Raw genomic sequence first — 16,984 nt, forward strand, 5'->3', positions numbered from 1 at the left:
GAAGGCAGAGGCACTGTCATCCCCCCTCTGAATCATGTACTTTTTTGTTGAGACTGTAAAGATCTCTTATAGAACCAGAATGCAGCTTGGAGCATAAAAGTTTGGGAAATGTTGCTTTAAGGGGCTGAGATTTCATTCTTTGAGGTGGGAAGAAAATCTTGATAATTTACCTGAATAAAAGAAGGCTCTGAGGAATAGCTTCTTTATTACAGCCATATGTGGAGAGAGTGCAATTCAGGGCCACTTGAGCCTTACTTTGCAAAGAAATCCAAGCTTAGGGTACCCTTCTATCCAGATCATAAACTTTTAGCTGGTGGCAGCTACTGGGTCAAATTCTAACCATGTTTTCTGCAAAGATCCAGTTATAGTCTTTGTTTATAAGTACCACTCTTTGCTAAGCAATTGCTCAATGGCCACATTGTGCATTTTGTTTGTGGGAACACATTCATCTTAAAACACTCATGATTTCCATATTTTTCAGTTCTCATGCAAGCAAAGAGCTAACTATAAAATAACAGTGTTTTCCACTGGTGTGCTAGTGATGTATTTATGAGGTACCCTCAATATAATTCATTTCAGACATGGTTTAGTGGGAACTATTGGTGATAAGCAGACAGGTGGACTGGGTGATGTCGGACTCTTTTCCAACCTTGGTGATTCTATGATTCACAGAATCACACAGAATCACAGAATGGTCAGGGTTGGAAGGGACCTCAAGGATCCTGAATCTCATGATTCTATGATTTCACTGAGTTTAAGCCATCTAGGAGCAGGCATATGGGATGAGATTCAACACATAAATCAATGCTTTTCCTGCTCTCACTGTGAATGTCTCTATTCATAACTCATGGAATTTAGTCAATACAATCATGGAAGTCTACTCTTCAGCCAGGTCTACGTTAGGTCAAATGGATGCATGAACTGAGGGCTCTGTTTTTGCCCACACGCAGCTGTCCAGTCCTGTTTGAAGTATCCTACAGCTATAACACCCAGACAGCCAGTCCTATCACATCAGCCTGTATGAGTGTCTAAGAGGTGAAGCACTGCCTCAAATGCTGCTTTTTTGCCTATGAACAGAGAACTGAAATGTACTTTAGATGTCTTGGTTCTTTCTATCATCAGCTTAGCTTCAAATCACTAAATAGATGTGAATCTGCACAGGTTCCTATCTGTGGTGGCTTTTCTTACACATCAGTGAACATTTCATAGAATCATAGAATGGCCTGGGTTGCAAAGGACCACAATACTCATCTGATTTCAACCCCCTGCTATGTGCAGGGTCGGCAGCCAGCAGACCAGGCTGCCCAGAGCCACATCCAGCCTGGCCTTGAATGCCTGCAGGGACGAGGCCTTGAATGCCTCCAGGATTGGGTATTTCTGATAGGTACCCCCACATTAAAGTTCATCTCTATCTCAGAAGAGACAAGTTGCTTCATTGGGTTTGGATTTTGATGGTGCTAATGTCCAAGGAACAGATTGGTTCATATCTGAGAAGTTTACCATTGCCTCCATCAGCAATTACTGTTTATTCACCTCCTTTTCTGAAGTGTCTGAAGTACTTTTCTTTTGGGTAAATATCAGAGAATGTTTGAAGTTTCTGACTGAATAATGGTCATTGTACTTCTTCAGCAGAGGATTATAACCAAGACAAATTTTTCTGGAATATTTCCTGTAATTATTTATGTCTTGCTTCCCTACGTGTGAGACTTCAGAGGTCCCCAGCTATGCCAGATATTTCTTAGCCATCCAGCCAGAAGGGTCTTTCAGAAGACCCTCTGACCAGAATTCTCTTCATTTGTGCAGTTCTTAAACATATCATCCAACACTTCTCCATCTTTCAAATAATAGGTACAGTTCCAATGGATGAATCATTCATGACGATATGTGATTGCAGAAGATGGAGTCAAAATGCATTTGTCAGATAGCAAAATAAATGTTATTGATACATTTAAGTGATGTCTTCCGAGGAGGCAAAGATCATTAAAAATGATCAAAAATTTACCAAAAGTCTATAAAGAACAACAGTAGGAGCCAATGAACAAAGTAAACACTGCGATCAGGGCATCTAATTTTCATTTCATCTCAGAAAAATTAGTCCTGTCAAAGGTCAGCCCATATAAGAAAGTCACACTAAACCAAAAAACACATCTGCCTGAGTAAAGATCTGCTGTCTTAAGTGATATAATTTATTCCTACCTCAGTTCAAACAGCATTTATGCCACTTGTGCTTCAAAATACAAGTGAACATTTCCAAATGGCATTTCACACATCTTTGGCTTGTTACAACTTACTGATGTCCTCTCCTAGCTCCTCCTTTCTGCAACGGTGGAAACAGCTGAGGGCACACATCCCTCCCCTCCCAGCACAGATAAAAATGATGAGAACTCCAAGCACGGATGCAAGAGCAAATTCAAAATGGCAACATGAATCAACCCCACAGCTGCTACAGCTCCTCAATCCCAAAAGCTGGACTTCTGTGTTCTAGCATAAAGAAAAAGAAAACATGGAAAATGTCTCACTTCTCTCTCCAGCTCTCTGACTTTGTTATTCAATTGCTTCACTTTGGCTTTTTCACTCTCAGTCTCGGCAATTATCTCACGGTTCTTTTTGGCCAGTTCAACTATTTTAGTAGCTGCAACATCCCCCGCTAAACCAGACGTCCCTGGAAAGTACACAAAGAAGCAAAGGATATTTCTTACAGGCAAGAGTCACAATAGATGATGCTTTTGTTCTCTGTCCAGCTCACAGCGTACTGTTATTGTCTAAGCCATTTCTCAGCGCTGTGCCAGGCACTTAAATGAGTAATAGAGGGAAAAGAGGCGACAGTGATTCCAGCTGGATTGCTTGGTTCTTTGAACAAGCACCACAATGTGGCTAGCAAAGCCACATTTCACACTTTAGCAACAGCCACGTTACAAAAGACCACAACAGTGGTCATAGCAATATTTCTACATGGAAATGGTAGAGGTGCTTTCTGCTCACCGTTGTGAAGGGCTGCTATGACCAGGTGGCATAATGTGGCATGTTACAGAAAAAGACAACACTCTACTTTGCGCTGGTTGTTTACTTCTGGAGTTGTTGAAACAGAGGTGCAAACTTTGGTAGACATCTGTCCTTAAAGGTCAGGGACATTACTGCAGTTGGGTGCTGGATAACATCCAGATTTCTTTGTGCCTATTTATGTGTCCCTTGTGATTACACACGGAGCTTCACTGTGATCTTTTAAACAGACACTTCACTCACTTCCTCATCAGAGAGGGTTAGTTAGTGTCACAGATAAAGAAATCCCTGGAATGCATTCTGCAGTCTTGGCTTTTGTTAATACCACATAGGTGAAGAAAAGCTTTCGTACAAGTGCAAAATTGATATAATTACACATAGTGCTCAAGAAAACCTCTAGCTCAGCAGTGAGTATCAGTCTGCAATAACACCTTACATTTGGGCTAGATGAAGACTGGGACATTGTACAATGAATTAGCTGTTCTCGTTCCTTTTAATTCTTTCACCCTCCTTCAGTATTCCTAGTGACTTTTCTGCTGATATCTGTGAAAATTAATTTCTAGAACTACAGTGAGATGCAAAGATGACAGACTACTCTTAAATGAATTCTGAGTCCCATAAAACCTCTGGAGAGCTCACAGAAGCTATGCAGAATACAGGTGAGAACAGAATGTGACCCCATGTCACTATTTTAAAACCTTGCAAAGTAAATAAGAAGTTCATTATTTTTAAAAGCATTTCCACTGTTCTTACTTCTTTATCTGATATGTTTCCTCTAGCAGCTATTTATTCCTTAGCTTTCATAACAAATAATGGCTGCTAAGGACAACAATACATACTAAACTAACCTAGAAACAGGCTCAGGCTCCCATGCAACGTCTTCAAACACATGGCACACATTTAATTAAAGATTCTTGTTTCCCTGAAAAGCATGGAAGTCTCTTGCCACAAAGTAAACAGGAAAGACAGAGGTATGGACAAACTGCCACAGGCTGGTTATTTGCCAGCCAAGAAGCTGCAACAGCATTTCTTGTTCCTGTCTTGACCTAGTAACACCGTATCATCTACCCTAAATAAAAGCTGCAACTAATTATTAAGAATGAAAATATAATATATACATTATTTAGTCCTGCTTACTGCTGCTTTTCCCCTTCACTACCAGCCAGATCATCACCGCTGTCCTGCACAACAGTGGCACCCAGTGGAGGAGGTTCAAACTGCACAATTCAATCTTCAAAGGCCGTCCAAACAACTTTAAAGCTGGACTTTTTGTTGAACCAGCATTCTGCATGTATCTTATTCAGGCATTTAAACAAAAGAAGCCTGAATAAGGAATGTAACACTAGGTAGCTGAGAAACCTGCAACACTGCTCTCTGACATAAATAAAAAGGCTTCTAAACTTTCTGAGTCATCATTTTTTTGTGCTGATAGTGCCAAGTTTGTAGATCTGTGAGGAGCACAAATTACCGTGTATCCCAAAAGAGCACAGTAATTCTTTAAAGGGACTTACAGTTACTGATAACAATATTCTATGTCTTTGGCCTGACATGTCTGGTAATATCAGACCATTTCTTGTCCTTCAAGGAGCTCTTTAAAAAGGGGAGCAGTAGCATTCAAATTTTGCAGCTCATGAAACTGAAGGAAGATGCAAGTAAGATGCATACATCAATCCATGTGTACATGCTATCATGTCAAATCACTGCAAGGAACTTCCCACTGCCAGTGAGACTCCTAAGTGGGAGAGATACTGATGTCTAGATAGCTGCAAATGCCAAAGTGTCAGCTTAGGCCTTGCAATTCTTTCTCAGTTATAAGAGCTGAATTTGGATCTTCTTAGCAGAAGTTTATTACAGGAGTGGAAATGGAGGCAAGCACATTATGCCTGAAATACTCCTTTTTAGCACAGAACAGGTGAAATAGATGTCACATAAATATTTTACTGCCAGGAGGTTTATTTATCTCACAATTATGTTGTTTTTCTCCTTTTATTGTCAGCAGCAAACAAACATTGGAAGTGTAACGTGAACACAAAGCTACTGTGTTTACCTGACAAAGCCAATCGATCCTCCTGTATTTTTTTCTGCAGTTGCTTTATTTCAAAATCTTTCTCTGTCACCAGTTTGTATAGTCTGCAGTTCTCATCCCGGATCTCTCGAAGCTGATCCTGAAGTTCTTCATTCTCAACCTCAAGCAATCTGACAAAAAAAAAAAAAAGGAAGTCATAATGGCAGATGTAACTAGAATGTGTTTCAAAGAGATGCTTCTAGAAATAAAGTAGTGAAACGACTGTATGCTGAATGAGCTGAGCTCACCAGGAATGGGTTTACTGAATTAAGCAGAACACCAGCCGGTCATCTGATATTTCACCTATTCAGTTAGCTTATGTCTTTTTCAAAAATTCTGCATTTCCTTGTGTTCTCAGGAGCAAAACATCACAGAGCAGTTATTTTTTCCAGGACTCCTGAGGCTGCTGAAGAGTCTCATCTCATTCAAACTTACCTACCTGGTTCTTCAGAGGAAACAGGTGGGCTTGCCATTCAGCACCCGTGACATTCAGGCTTTACTTTCTATGCTTACCAAAGCCAATAGAAGCCAACAGAGCACAAGCTACAAAAGCTGCTACTGAGGTTCTTTCTTCAAAAATGAACTCTTCATAGCAATTCAAAAAAAGACCAATTTCCCATGTCCTCCTTTGATTTTCTTGGAACCCTGCCAGGATGGACTACCATCAGTTTGTATTGTTACTTTTTGGAATTCTTTTAGGAAAAAAGATGATCAAAAAGCTCTCTGAATGAGAGGAAATAGCTTTGCTCCTCCGATTCTCTGTTACATTTAGTAACATTTATGGGTTTCATTTCTCTCAGACATTCAGGGTTGAAGAACTTTAATCTCTTTGCTGTCCTTTCATGACAATTCCTCCAAATGTAAAATCTGGAAGTTAGGACCTTGGGGGCTCAATTAGACTGTGAAAACACAGACATCTATCCAAGATGTCCCAGAGTTATCTGAGCCCACTATCTGGTGAGGAGATGCAATTTGATTATCCACACATAGGTGCCATCTGAGCTGCCCACCCAGCCCCCAGCTGCTGCTGCTGAAAGGCACAGGTCTCCTGCCACTCCCATGTAGATATCCCTGATACCCTAGGGCACCCCAGATAGCACAGGGCACAAGCAGCCTGCACTGTGACCTTGAATACAGGCATTTTGTGACTTAATCTGGAATACAGTCCCACGCCTTAAGTCTACAGGCAGATTGTTCCAGCCTGCAGCTGGTAAAGGAAGTAGGTAGCCTGGGTGATCACAGAGATTTGAATGAAGGCCAGTTGTTTCAGTACGTGGCTATAAGCACAACCAGAGCCAGATGTCAGCTATCTCAACAGTCACCTAAATCTTTCCTCTCAAAAGTTTTAGCAAGTTTTTTGCTCAAACCAGTCTCTTAAATGCGTGCTCTGTATGTGCATGTCAGAATGAATGACCCCTTAAAACACTGTTATAAACTACAGAGGCAATTCATAAGATGATTCACAATCCATAATTAAGCAATGCACTTCTGCTCCAAAGCTGAAAATCAAAGGGAGATCAAAGTCAGTTGTTTACAAAGCAGAAGAAAGCAAGAGGCAATCTGAGCAGAGAAAAGACAAAACTAAGTTATTCCCACATGTACTACACACAGAAGTTAGCAACAAAACTGTGCTGATTGAATGAGGGATACATGGACAAAAACATTTTCAACTGTTATGAAATGAACATGTAAACAAGGTTCTGAGCTCACAGCACACCTGATCAGAGATCTCTTCCTCAGAGCTGCCTTCAGAACCTTAACAAACAGCACTTGTAGTAAAACGGCTGGAAATCCCAACTGCACAGAGCTGGAGTCTCATTTGAGAGATTTATTCCCACCCCATCACAGAGTGACTCGATGCATTACAAAGGAGGTTCCCACCCAAGTGGTTCAGCAATGGAAAAACAGTCAAAAGAAACATGCTGCAGAAAGCTCACTTGTTTTACTGTAGTTCAAAAAAAACAGAGCCAGAAGTTTGTGAGCAACGTCTATAACAGATATTCAGGTATCTTTCCCAACTCTGTTACAGATTCTCCATTTGATGGTGAAAATCACTTAATCTTAAAGGCACCAAAACAGATAAAATTACAGAAAAACAGACAGAAATGTCAGCTAGACACATGCCTGAATAAAAATTGGAAGGAGGAACGGAAGGAAGGAAAAATGAACTCCTGAGGCCCACAGGAAGGATGATAACTGAGAGGAGGAATTGCTGCTGTAAACAGCGTGGACATACAGAAATCACTGCTGCTGCAGACCATACGGAGGGAGTCCTTGTACTTGGGAACGACTTTCTAATGTGTTGTCATGGGAATACAGCAACACAGTATCCGTACACAACCATGAATTCTTTCCAGAAGCAAATCCTGCCTGGATTTGATAACTACTCTTCTGCCAAATGTAGACATACACGAACAAAGGACAATCCAGATAAATCTGTAGTCTGCTATGCTTGGTATGTCAAATGAGGACTTTTAATGGTCAATGCTACTGAAAAAAAAAAGAAAAGCTAAGTAACAGCTCTTGAATTGCTTAGACCTAAATTACTGAGCTGCAAATGTCAGAGAAGCATTGCCAGAATTGCTGGGACTCTCCTGTACTCTGCACCTCACTCCACCAGTATGTCACAGCAACTCCTCAGATTCCTTTCCCCCAATCAAATTCATAGTTGAAATGTGGAAATCAGTCTCCTTCTGCAGTAATAAATCAAATCTCCACAGTGTACTTTGCGTACTATCATTTTAAAAAAATGTTGAAGGGGACAATTGGTAAGAGGACAGATCAGAAGCTTACACTGGGAATTGGAGAGGAACCTATGTGTGAAGATTTCCATCTTTGCATGGAAAGCAAGAAGGAGAGCTTCAGTTTCTTTCTGAAAGCTCAGCTCCTGCTTCCACACAGGTTTCTCTTCCAGCATGAACACCATATTCCCAGAAGCACCTGAAAACTTCACTGGTTCATTCCCAGGTTCTGCTGTACCATACATAATTGGATGTGAAGCAACCTTCAGAAACAAGCTGCCCAGAGTAACACAGAAGGAAGAACAGCATTTAGGGCCCAATAAAGCTTGGTTAGTGGCCTGATAAGCCTTGCTAGAAGTGTCTTTCCCCACTATAGATTATGGGAGGGAAAATTGTCTCAAAGGTACATACCTGTGTGGCTTTCCACCTGTGATCTGCAGGTTTTAGCAGAGCTGGCAGCTCCTTCTACCTACCCATGTTCCACAGCCACCTCCCTATCATGGCAGCAATAAAACAGTTTGTGTGGCTAAGGCTATAATCTAGATCACTGAAATAAAAATAGCCTTGCCCCAGAAACTGATTTCAGTTTCCAGCACAGCCCTGAAAACAGCTGTATCAGTAGAGCTGCAAGTGGTGAGCAAAAGCAGGAATTCTTTAAGCTGTCTACACCACTTAATAGGGAGAAAATCACACAAGAGCCAACACTGTAGTAACAGTAGACATCTTTGGAATCTGTCCAACTCCAAGCCTGTTCTAGTTCATAAAAATACAAATAAATTAATTGTGTCAGGAGATAGTGACTACATCCTAGGAGGAAGATGGATGATCTGAGCTGGGGTTTCAAATCTGGTCCAGTAAATTGAATTGTGCACTCAGCTCCAAATGCAAGATAAAGATTCACAGTAGAATGTCTAGTATCCTGATAACCCAGATACTCCCTCAGCGGGTGAGATAAGACCCAAACCTCTGACCCTACTATCTTTTAAAATCCTACCTTGTCTATCCCTGTCAATTATCTCACCCACGAGGCAACCTTATCTACGAGACTCTCCTAGACATATACTTCATCTCCTATGGCTGTCTTTTGACCACTAAATCATGTCATATGTGAAAAATACGTGGAAGAACACTTCTCTGGGCTGCAGGCCTTTGGTTTATACCTGTTAGCTGCGTGATGCTTTGCACATATTGGTCTCAAGGAAATTAGTCATGTAGAGAACTTGTTTACAAAGCTAGGCAGGAACTAACCAGCAGTTCAGTCACCCTGAGTGTCTGGAGGTGGTCAGGTAGTACCTAGCTGGTACCTTAGCCCCTCTGTCCTGCAGCTCTCTACTTGTGAAATGCTGAAAAATAAAGAGCGTATCACAGTGCAAAACATATCAGACACAGTGAGAGTCTTCTCAGGATAATGGAAACTGAAGATAAAGTGCACTTCTACTATGACTTTCATAAGATCATACGCTAAACATACTTTTGGTGATCTCCTGAAGGAGCAGTGCTGTTACACTTTTACCTTTTACTGTCATCTTCAGTTACAGGTTGTTCTGTTTCAAACAAGTTTAGATCAGTTGGGATGTTGAAAGTCTCCTTTCCATTGCCATTGTTACCCTTCTGACTGTTCTGCTTTTCCTTCTTCCTCTCCATTAGATTCTGTAGTCTTCTTTGCTGTTGTACCTGAAGAGCTTTAAACTGGCTTTTAAAATGTTCGTTCCCACTTATGTCTGACTCCATTGCTTACTAAAAGCATCACAAGAAGAAAACGAAGAGCAACAGAGAGCAGAGATCAATATCACATTCAAAACATCCTCTTCTAACAGCTGGTTTGTAGTTTTTCCACGCCGACCTTTGCACAGTCTCCCTGCCACCACCTCTTCCTCTCAATCACTGCGCTCTTCAGCCTCACAGCCTCACTTTAACAGCCTTTTACCACAAACGCCTTTCAAACAGAAGAAAAATTTCAGGTCTATCTTCACTCTAACATTAAAAAAAGTGTTTTAAAATGTTTTTTAAACAGATCAGTTTAAAACAAATATCTTTAGAGAAGAGCAAGTTGGGGCTGAATCGAAGCCAATGTAACAACCATGTTACAGAGACTGAAAGTCTCTTCACACAGAGGGTGGTGAGGCACTGGAAAAGGTTGCCCAAGGAGGCTGTGGATGCCCCAATACCTGGAGGTATTCAAGGCCAGGCTGGATGTGGCTCTGGGCAGCCTGGTCTGCTGGTTGGTGACCCTGCACATAGCAGGGGGTTGGAACTGGATGAGCATTGTGCTCCTTTTCAATCCAAGCCATTCTATGATTCTATGGTCCTTGTTTATCCACACGCTGCCTTTGGGCACCGAGAGCACGGCTGACAACCTTCCCCAATCTTTCTAAGCACTGAGTGGTAACATTAAAGCAACAGTATCACTAGCCATTTCAATGCCTACCCCCATTTCAGTGTGATTAAGGCAATCTGTTTTCTAGAGTGTTCCAGCCCTCTCTCCTTCTGTTTAAAACCAAGTGCACCTTTGGCCTGACAAAACCAATGGCTAAAGCTCCCACAGGCGCGGCACTCCCTGCAGACAGCGATTAGCACAGGGCCTATCTCACTCTGAGGCAGCCAGCAGCCCAATGAAGGACAAAGTGCACCTGCGTGTCTGTGAGGGACTTTATTCAGCACCAAGCCTCACTGAGGACGAATTACAATCTGCGTGCACCGTTACTCCTCAGGACTCTCTGGGATGCGCCACAGCTCACCCTGCGCACCGTGAGAGGCCGCGCCGCTCCCTCAGCCTCTCTCCGCCGGCCCACCCCCTCCGAGCCCCCGGGACCTGCCTACCTACCCGGCCTCCCCCAGCCCCGAGGCCGGCGGCAGAGCCCTCAGAGCCCGCGTTGGCACGGCCGTACCCAGCCTCTCCGGCTCCCGGCTCTGCCGCCGGCCCACGCCGTTCCTATAGCAACAACGCGCCGAAGGCGGAGCAAAGCGCGGGGCCGCGCATGCGCACCGAGCGGAACGCCGGTCTCAGTGCGGCCGCCATCTTAGCGCCCTCGGCCTCCCGCCGACCATTTCTCCATCCTGGGGAAGAGGAGGGCGGTTTACGGCTAAACGCAGCGGCGGAATCTTCGCCTGCCCTGTAGCAGCTGGAGGTGCTTTCCAGCAGCCCCGTGACTCAGCACACCGCTCCCCAGTCCGGCCCCGCAGGAAATCCTCACACAAACATTGGTTATCTGCAGTGCTCTCAGCTGTTTATTCACGTTGCATCGCACACTCCTCCCCACAACAACATATCACAGAGCAGGAGGGCACACCTTATTTGTTAGACATCATATTGGCACGATGGAATGTAGGCTAGTCAGAGAACAGTTTTTTGGTTTTTTTTTTCTTTTTTTAACCAACTCATTTCATCAACACATTTATTTTTGAGACTGCTGTTAGAGATAGGAGGGGTTCCTACATAAAATCACACTGGCAGTTCATGAAGGTTTTACACCTCACCCAAGGGGCTTTTCAGATGTAAATGCTTCAAAATTTCTATGGGAAAACATTACTGCATAAGTCAGAGCTAGATCACGCTTTAAAAGCATTAGAATACTAAACCCAGACATACTTTAAATGTTACATTTAAATATTAGCCAGAAGAACACTAAATAACATTACAAAATACAGTACTCCAAGGGTCTGAAAGCCCATGGTAAAAATAAGGAGCCTGTGTCTTCATTAATGATGAATAAATATAACATTTAAATAGCCAAAACACACCAAATAAGCTCACGCCTTAAATAAAAAATAAAATAGATGTTTGTAGATCTCTCTATTTTAGCAGTCAGCGCTACTGGAAGCTTCTAAATTACAAAGCTGGAGGCTGGCAAATATAAAGGACAGAAGATGACATGAAAATACAGTGCTATCTTACAGATACGGCCTCTACACCCTGGCTGAGGCCTAGCAAAGCTAGCTCAGACTTTGTCATTTTGGGCAATGGCAGCAAGAGAAGTCACCAATTGTAGGGCTGAGTAAAACAGCCAAGGGGAAGACTATGGGTGCTTTATTTATCCCCTGAACAGCAGGGTATGATAGTGCCAATCAAAGAGAGAACCAGACTGCCATACCCATTCGCCTAGTATTTAGGCTGCCAGCCTCAGAACAGCGTACCATATACAAAAATATAGGGCAATTCTCTAAAATAATATATTTTTTCCTCAAGAACCCCTTGATATGAGGTTTATAGATGCAGTACACAGGTCACCACCGGGTCAGATTTAGGTCATTCTTCTATTACTCCTTGGGCTTTAACACGTGCTCCCGAAACATGGAATACAGCACACCTATGTGACAGAAAAAAAACACAGAAAAAGAAAGCTGGATTGAATACAAAGTGTTCAAAACCTGAACTCTGAGATTCTGAGCAACAGAAATAGCATTTCCCTTCCTCTTCTGTCATCCGTGGTTTGTTTGGTTGGTTTTTATTTGTTTTAAATAGTCATGATGAGCACTACAGAATTTTTTGTACACAGAAATTTTCTGTTTTACACATATCCCCAGCCAACTCTAGTCTACTTTGCAGCCAAAGTCAAGCTTTGCTCTTGCACTTTCTGGGAATGCAGTTTAGGCAAGCAGCATTTTGTGGGATACTCATTCAAAACACACACACAGCTAAAATACTTAAATAGGGCCTCGAAGTACAGATCGCTCAGTACATTCAGGGACAATTCCTGGCAATAATATCACTGTCTATGCAAGCTGGCTTTCCAGTGCATTAAATTCAGAAACAGCAACATATTTACATGGGAAAACATTAACAGCAGGCAGTCTTTTATCTCTGCCTCTAATTTCAATACCTCCAGAAGCTTCCCACATGTAAAAGCAGTCAAAAACTTCTACTCTCAAAGCTAGTGGAGTTTAATACTCAACACATGTACTATCCACCAGCAGGAAAAGAGGGGCAAGGTCTCCACAACCCATGGTGCTCCCAGCTCAGAACGTACCACATGTTATTGCTCCCACAACGAAACCCTGCGCTGCCACACGCATGTGAATCAGGTGAAGCGACATCTTTGTGTTCCCCCGGTGCTTCAGTTTGTACAGCCCATAGCCCACCACCACAGCAAAGCCAGCCATCCCTGCAAAGGAGGAAAACATCCATGTGAGTAAAGATCACCTCCCACATCTTGGTGACATTGATCTGCCTCAAGAAATCCTGAGAGTAAGCACGTTTTTGCCTGATCTCTCTCTGCACGCAGCGCACAGTCCTTCCCACTGCTTTCCACCTCATTTAAGTCACAAGTCAGCAGGGAAGACAATGACGATTTCCAGTGGTGTTAAAACACAACAGCAGAAACTCAGGGATCATTCTCAAGGTGTCAGAATTTCTTCAATATTTCTCAGTACAAGGTGCTGCCTGCTTTCTTGGAAGGAAGCTCACACTCAAGAAGACGTCTCAGCACTGGCTGGGACACTCAGTGCTAATGGTGTGTGGAGGCATCCTAACATATCACCTGCCTGCCAAGGATGTTATTTTGAGTGTTGTCACATTTTGCCTTCTTTCACCAGGACACAAGTCATAAGTTCCTCTCCCACACTACAGGACAGAAGTTCAGCAATGTCTCTTCACAGAGACACTTAATTTTAGTCCTACAAACCACATAGCCCAAGCTGTACCATTTCCTTCTGGTATACAGAAAGGCTCTCACAGAACACAACCATTTCCAATCCCCACCACTTCAGTCCACATTTAGGATGATTGTTTACATAGTTCAAGGAAGGCTGCCAAGTTTTAAGGATTGTGTGTATTTTCCTGCCAAAAGTCCAGACAGCTTGGCTACCTGAAAAAGAATATTACCAGTTCCACCTGAGAAGCTAACAGCCTTTCTCTGTGCATGATTTATAGAATAGGCTCATTAAATACAAATTAAGAATTCTGGTGCAAGTCGCTCTGACACAGTTTGAGGGTGAGTTGATCTGCCTGGGGGAACCCAGCCCATGGAGTATGCAGTCTGCTCCAATGAGCCACAGAGCAAAGTCCTGTGACCACAGAAACCAGAAGCAGCAATCAGCTGTTGTGGAACAGCTCACCCCAACTGACCTGAACACCGTCCATTTAAGGCAGCTCGAAATCAAACTCTGCCTCCTGTTAGAGGTGGTTCCCAATCACAGGAAAGTTCCCAGGGTGCACACAAACCTCTCCTCGAGGCTCTTCTAGTGGCTCAGCAGAGGCTGAGAACTCGACCAGTCTCCTCAAACTGGGGAACCACTAAGCCTAGCGGGAAAATGCATTTGGATGCATTTGCAGGATGGCAAAGGAGAACTATCTAATCTTTAGCATGTGGTATGAATTCTAGATACTTTGCATTTGCTCTTTTGTTAGCTTCGTAGCAATCACATCATGGCCAGTAACTACTTTAGAACAGCTGTAGGTGCGCTCCTTGCCACAGGACCACCTAAGTACATTTTTTGAAATTCACCGAAATGTTTTGGGCTTTTTTTTTTTTGGTAGGTTCTGGGTCTGCTATTAAGACAAGAGGCCTCATCGATTTCTCTCTTTATACAGCAGCAAATACCTCCGCAGGTATGAGCAGCACTGCTGTTACCACATAACAACCCTGCATGAGGAAGTCATTTCAAAGAGGAAGTCGTATCAAAGCAATTACCCATTCACAATATGGGACTGTGTTTGCCATATTGATTTCCCATGCAGAAAGAGCCCATGTAAAGCTCACACCCAAACTTAAGCTCACCGATTGGTACAAATGGAGTCTCCTTAAATTTCTGTAGCAGCTTCGACGTCTGGCTGGTTTCAGTCTCATACTCAGGGTAAATAGGTTCGTGACCGGACGACATGGTGCCTGCAAAATCAAGGAGTCTCCCTTGAGATTTTATAAATAAGTTAAAGGGAACTTTCGGAAAAAGAAAATCCCTTGTGTATTCCACAAGAACTGAAGATCAGCTTAGTTCACTGCAAGCTACAAGAGCTGACACTGAGCTGAGGTGCTGCATACAGATGATTTAATTCAAATAGAGCTTTGGGAAGCTTGTATACTATTCAAAAAAAGTTTGATGGCAGAAACTTGTTGCTCTGTTGAATCTTTCACCCCACAACAGATCCCAGCACTCCCACAGGCCTACAGGCAGCAAGAGGCTGCTGAAAGCTTTGGTCTCTGCCCACATTTCCTCTCAGTGCTCCACCACACTGCTTCGCTCTTTACCAGAGGATTCCCTAATAGCTGCCGTGCCCTCAGCTCATCCCTCCCTTTTGCTGCCCATCAGGAAATGCAACAGGAGTGCTACAGCTGGAAAGAGCAGCAGAAAGTCAGTGCTGCCTTTAGTGGCTGCTCTGTCACAGCTGCAGCCCATCCTGCTGGAGAGCAGGGCAGGAGCGTGCCCTTGGTGGATACAGCAGCATCACAAGCAGTTTCCATTGCAGCACAGACGATTCCCCAGAGAGGAAAAACAAACAAATAAAACCAAACATCACATTACAAGAGCTCTACTCACTGAGCCTACAAACTAGGGAGATCACCACCAGAACTCCCCGTGGTTGATCCCACACCACGCCGTGCTCCTCGTTCGCCTCCCACTGTAAGCATCACTTAACAATCAGCGGCCATTCCTGCTACCACAGCCAGCTCAGGAAGGATCTCTACCACCATCAACCCAGCGCTGCCCCAACACGCTCGATACCAAACACAACCCAGCCTCCCCCGGAAGCCCACCGCGGAGCTGTGCTAAGGGCAGGCCGGGGACCTGCCGGAGCACACCTCGGAAGAGGCAGCACGCCAGGGCCGAGCAGCATTTCCTGCACACCCATTTCACCCCAGAGCTCTTTACAATAAGCGCTCAAACCGCTCCCAAGGCTTTGCCGAGCTGCGCTCCGCCCTTCTCCCGTGGGACAGGGAACCTTATGCCCGGGGAACGCCAACCGAGCCGCCGGGAGCACCCAGCGCCCCGACCCGCCCTGACCTTGCTCGACACCCGGGACACACCGAGGCCTGCAAGGCCGCCCGCGAGAACGGCTTCGGCACGAAGGAGGCGAACCAGAAAAAAAAAGATAGGAAAGAGACAGGCCGGAAAACGACCCTCAACCCCCGCACCCGGCGCCCCGCTCCCACCGCACAGCGCGCACTGAAGTCGCCACTCCGCACTCGGCTCCCGACACCGGCCGGCGTCTGCGGCACCAGGCCCCGCCCCCCCGTGCTTATTGGCCGGCAGCCTCGCCCCGCCTGAGAACTACAGCTCCCAGAGCCCCGCGCGCCCGCCGCCAACCAATCCCGAGCGCCGCCTGACGGGGCTTTGCTCCTTATATGGAGTGAAGTCCTTATATAGACTAGGAGGTGAGGCAGGGCGTGACGTCACTCGGCTCGAGGCTGAGTTACGGCGGGAGCCCCGCCCCTCCCCCCCATCAGGATGGGCGGCGTGGGCTCATAGGCAGCCGTCCATCCCGAGCGATCTTCAGTGCCGTCCCTTCTGCACTTTTCTGATTGCAGCTCAGCCCTTCTGCTCGATCTTTTTGCATTAAATTCACTTTGGCAACAAAGGGACAGAGGGGATTCTGCTTCCTATGCCCAGCACTGAATAGAGAAAGGGGGGGGCAGGGAGGATTTTGCTTTTTTAGGGCAAAATCAAACAGTGGGGAGGTGACAGCATTGATACACAAAGAAGAGATGTCTGCTCGAGGGACGTGGTGGGCAGGGGTGTCTGGAGTGGCTGCATCACACTGTGGGGCTGCACAAGTACTGGGTGCTGGAAACCCTGAATCACAGAATGGCCAGGGTTGGAAGGGGCCTCAAGGATCATGAATCTCCAACCCCCCTGTTACATGCAGGGCCACCAACCTCCACATTCAATACTAGACCAGGCTGCCAAGGGCCCCATCCAACCTGGCCTTGAATACCTCCAGGGACGGGGCATCCACAGCCTCTCTGGGCAGCCTGTTTCAGCACCTCACCACACTCTCTGTAAAGAACTTAACAGCCAGTGAAACCCATACAGAACTCATAAGTCCCCCTGTGATAGAAAGGCACGTTGCCATGGGGTCAGGAGCAGCTGTGTGTGACCTCAGAGAGGCCTGAGATATGGGGCAGGGAAGCTGATGCCATCTGCTGTCATTACTTTGCCTGCCCCAGGACTTCAGCAGGGCCAGAAGGCAGTGCCTGTGCTCAGCTGTAGATTGTCATTATTATTCTTTTTCCCTTAATATTTA

At 44.7% G+C, this 16,984-nt stretch overlaps 2 protein-coding genes across 9 annotated transcripts in view; both read right to left on the minus strand.

The window, feature by feature from the left end:
* Window positions 1-10,915, minus strand: part of CCDC13 (coiled-coil domain containing 13) — a 31,392-nt gene extending 20,477 nt beyond the window's left edge. The window contains exons 1-5 of one of the 3 annotated variants that reach the window (XM_019616193.2): window positions 10,631-10,915; window positions 9,650-9,742; window positions 9,320-9,543; window positions 5,048-5,196; window positions 2,520-2,662 (exon numbers count right to left, since the gene is read on the minus strand). In XM_019616193.2, the coding sequence (XP_019471738.1) occupies window positions 2,520-2,662; window positions 5,048-5,196; window positions 9,320-9,537 (510 nt within the window). In that variant the 5' untranslated portion in view covers window positions 9,538-9,543; window positions 9,650-9,742; window positions 10,631-10,915. Of the gene's footprint in view, window positions 1-2,519; window positions 2,663-5,047; window positions 5,197-9,319; window positions 9,743-10,630 lie in introns of all 3 variants that reach the window. The other 2 variants (XM_010712259.3, XM_010712261.3) reach the window with 2 other exon arrangements.
* A 231-nt stretch (window positions 10,916-11,146) lies between these two features.
* HIGD1A (HIG1 hypoxia inducible domain family member 1A) lies at window positions 11,147-15,989 on the minus strand. 6 transcript variants are annotated; one of them, XM_010712253.3, is made up of 4 exons: window positions 15,908-15,989; window positions 14,523-14,630; window positions 12,774-12,908; window positions 11,147-12,113 (listed from the first exon to the last, which is right to left on the minus strand). In XM_010712253.3, the coding sequence occupies exons 2-4, from the start codon at window positions 14,623-14,625 to the stop codon at window positions 12,064-12,066; spliced, it is 288 nt and encodes a 95-aa protein (XP_010710555.1). In that variant the 5' UTR covers window positions 14,626-14,630; window positions 15,908-15,989; the 3' UTR covers window positions 11,147-12,063. The 6 variants fall into 6 exon arrangements, with proteins under 6 accessions (XP_010710555.1, XP_003206929.1, XP_010710558.1 ...); XM_003206881.4 differs by having other exon boundaries at window positions 15,894-15,970; XM_010712256.3 differs by having other exon boundaries at window positions 15,899-15,917.
* Between the last annotated feature and the right edge of the window lie 995 nt (window positions 15,990-16,984).

The sequence above is a fragment of the Meleagris gallopavo genome, chromosome 6 (assembly GCF_000146605.3).
Source record: "Meleagris gallopavo isolate NT-WF06-2002-E0010 breed Aviagen turkey brand Nicholas breeding stock chromosome 6, Turkey_5.1, whole genome shotgun sequence".
Classification (NCBI taxonomy): domain Eukaryota; kingdom Metazoa; phylum Chordata; class Aves; order Galliformes; family Phasianidae; genus Meleagris; species Meleagris gallopavo.

Excerpts from the sequence above, each read along its gene's own strand:
- HIGD1A (XM_010712253.3), bottom strand. The coding sequence starts at position 14,625 with ATGTCGTCCGGTCACGAACCTATTTACCCTGAGTATGAGACTGAAACC. Across the intron at positions 12,909-14,522 it reads GACTCCATTTGTACCAATCG|GGATGGCTGGCTTTGCTGTG; the intron begins GTGAGCTTAAGT and ends CCTCCTTTGCAG. Across the intron at positions 12,114-12,773 it reads TGTGGGAGCAATAACATGTG|GTGTGCTGTATTCCATGTTT; the intron begins GTACGTTCTGAG and ends TCTGTCACATAG.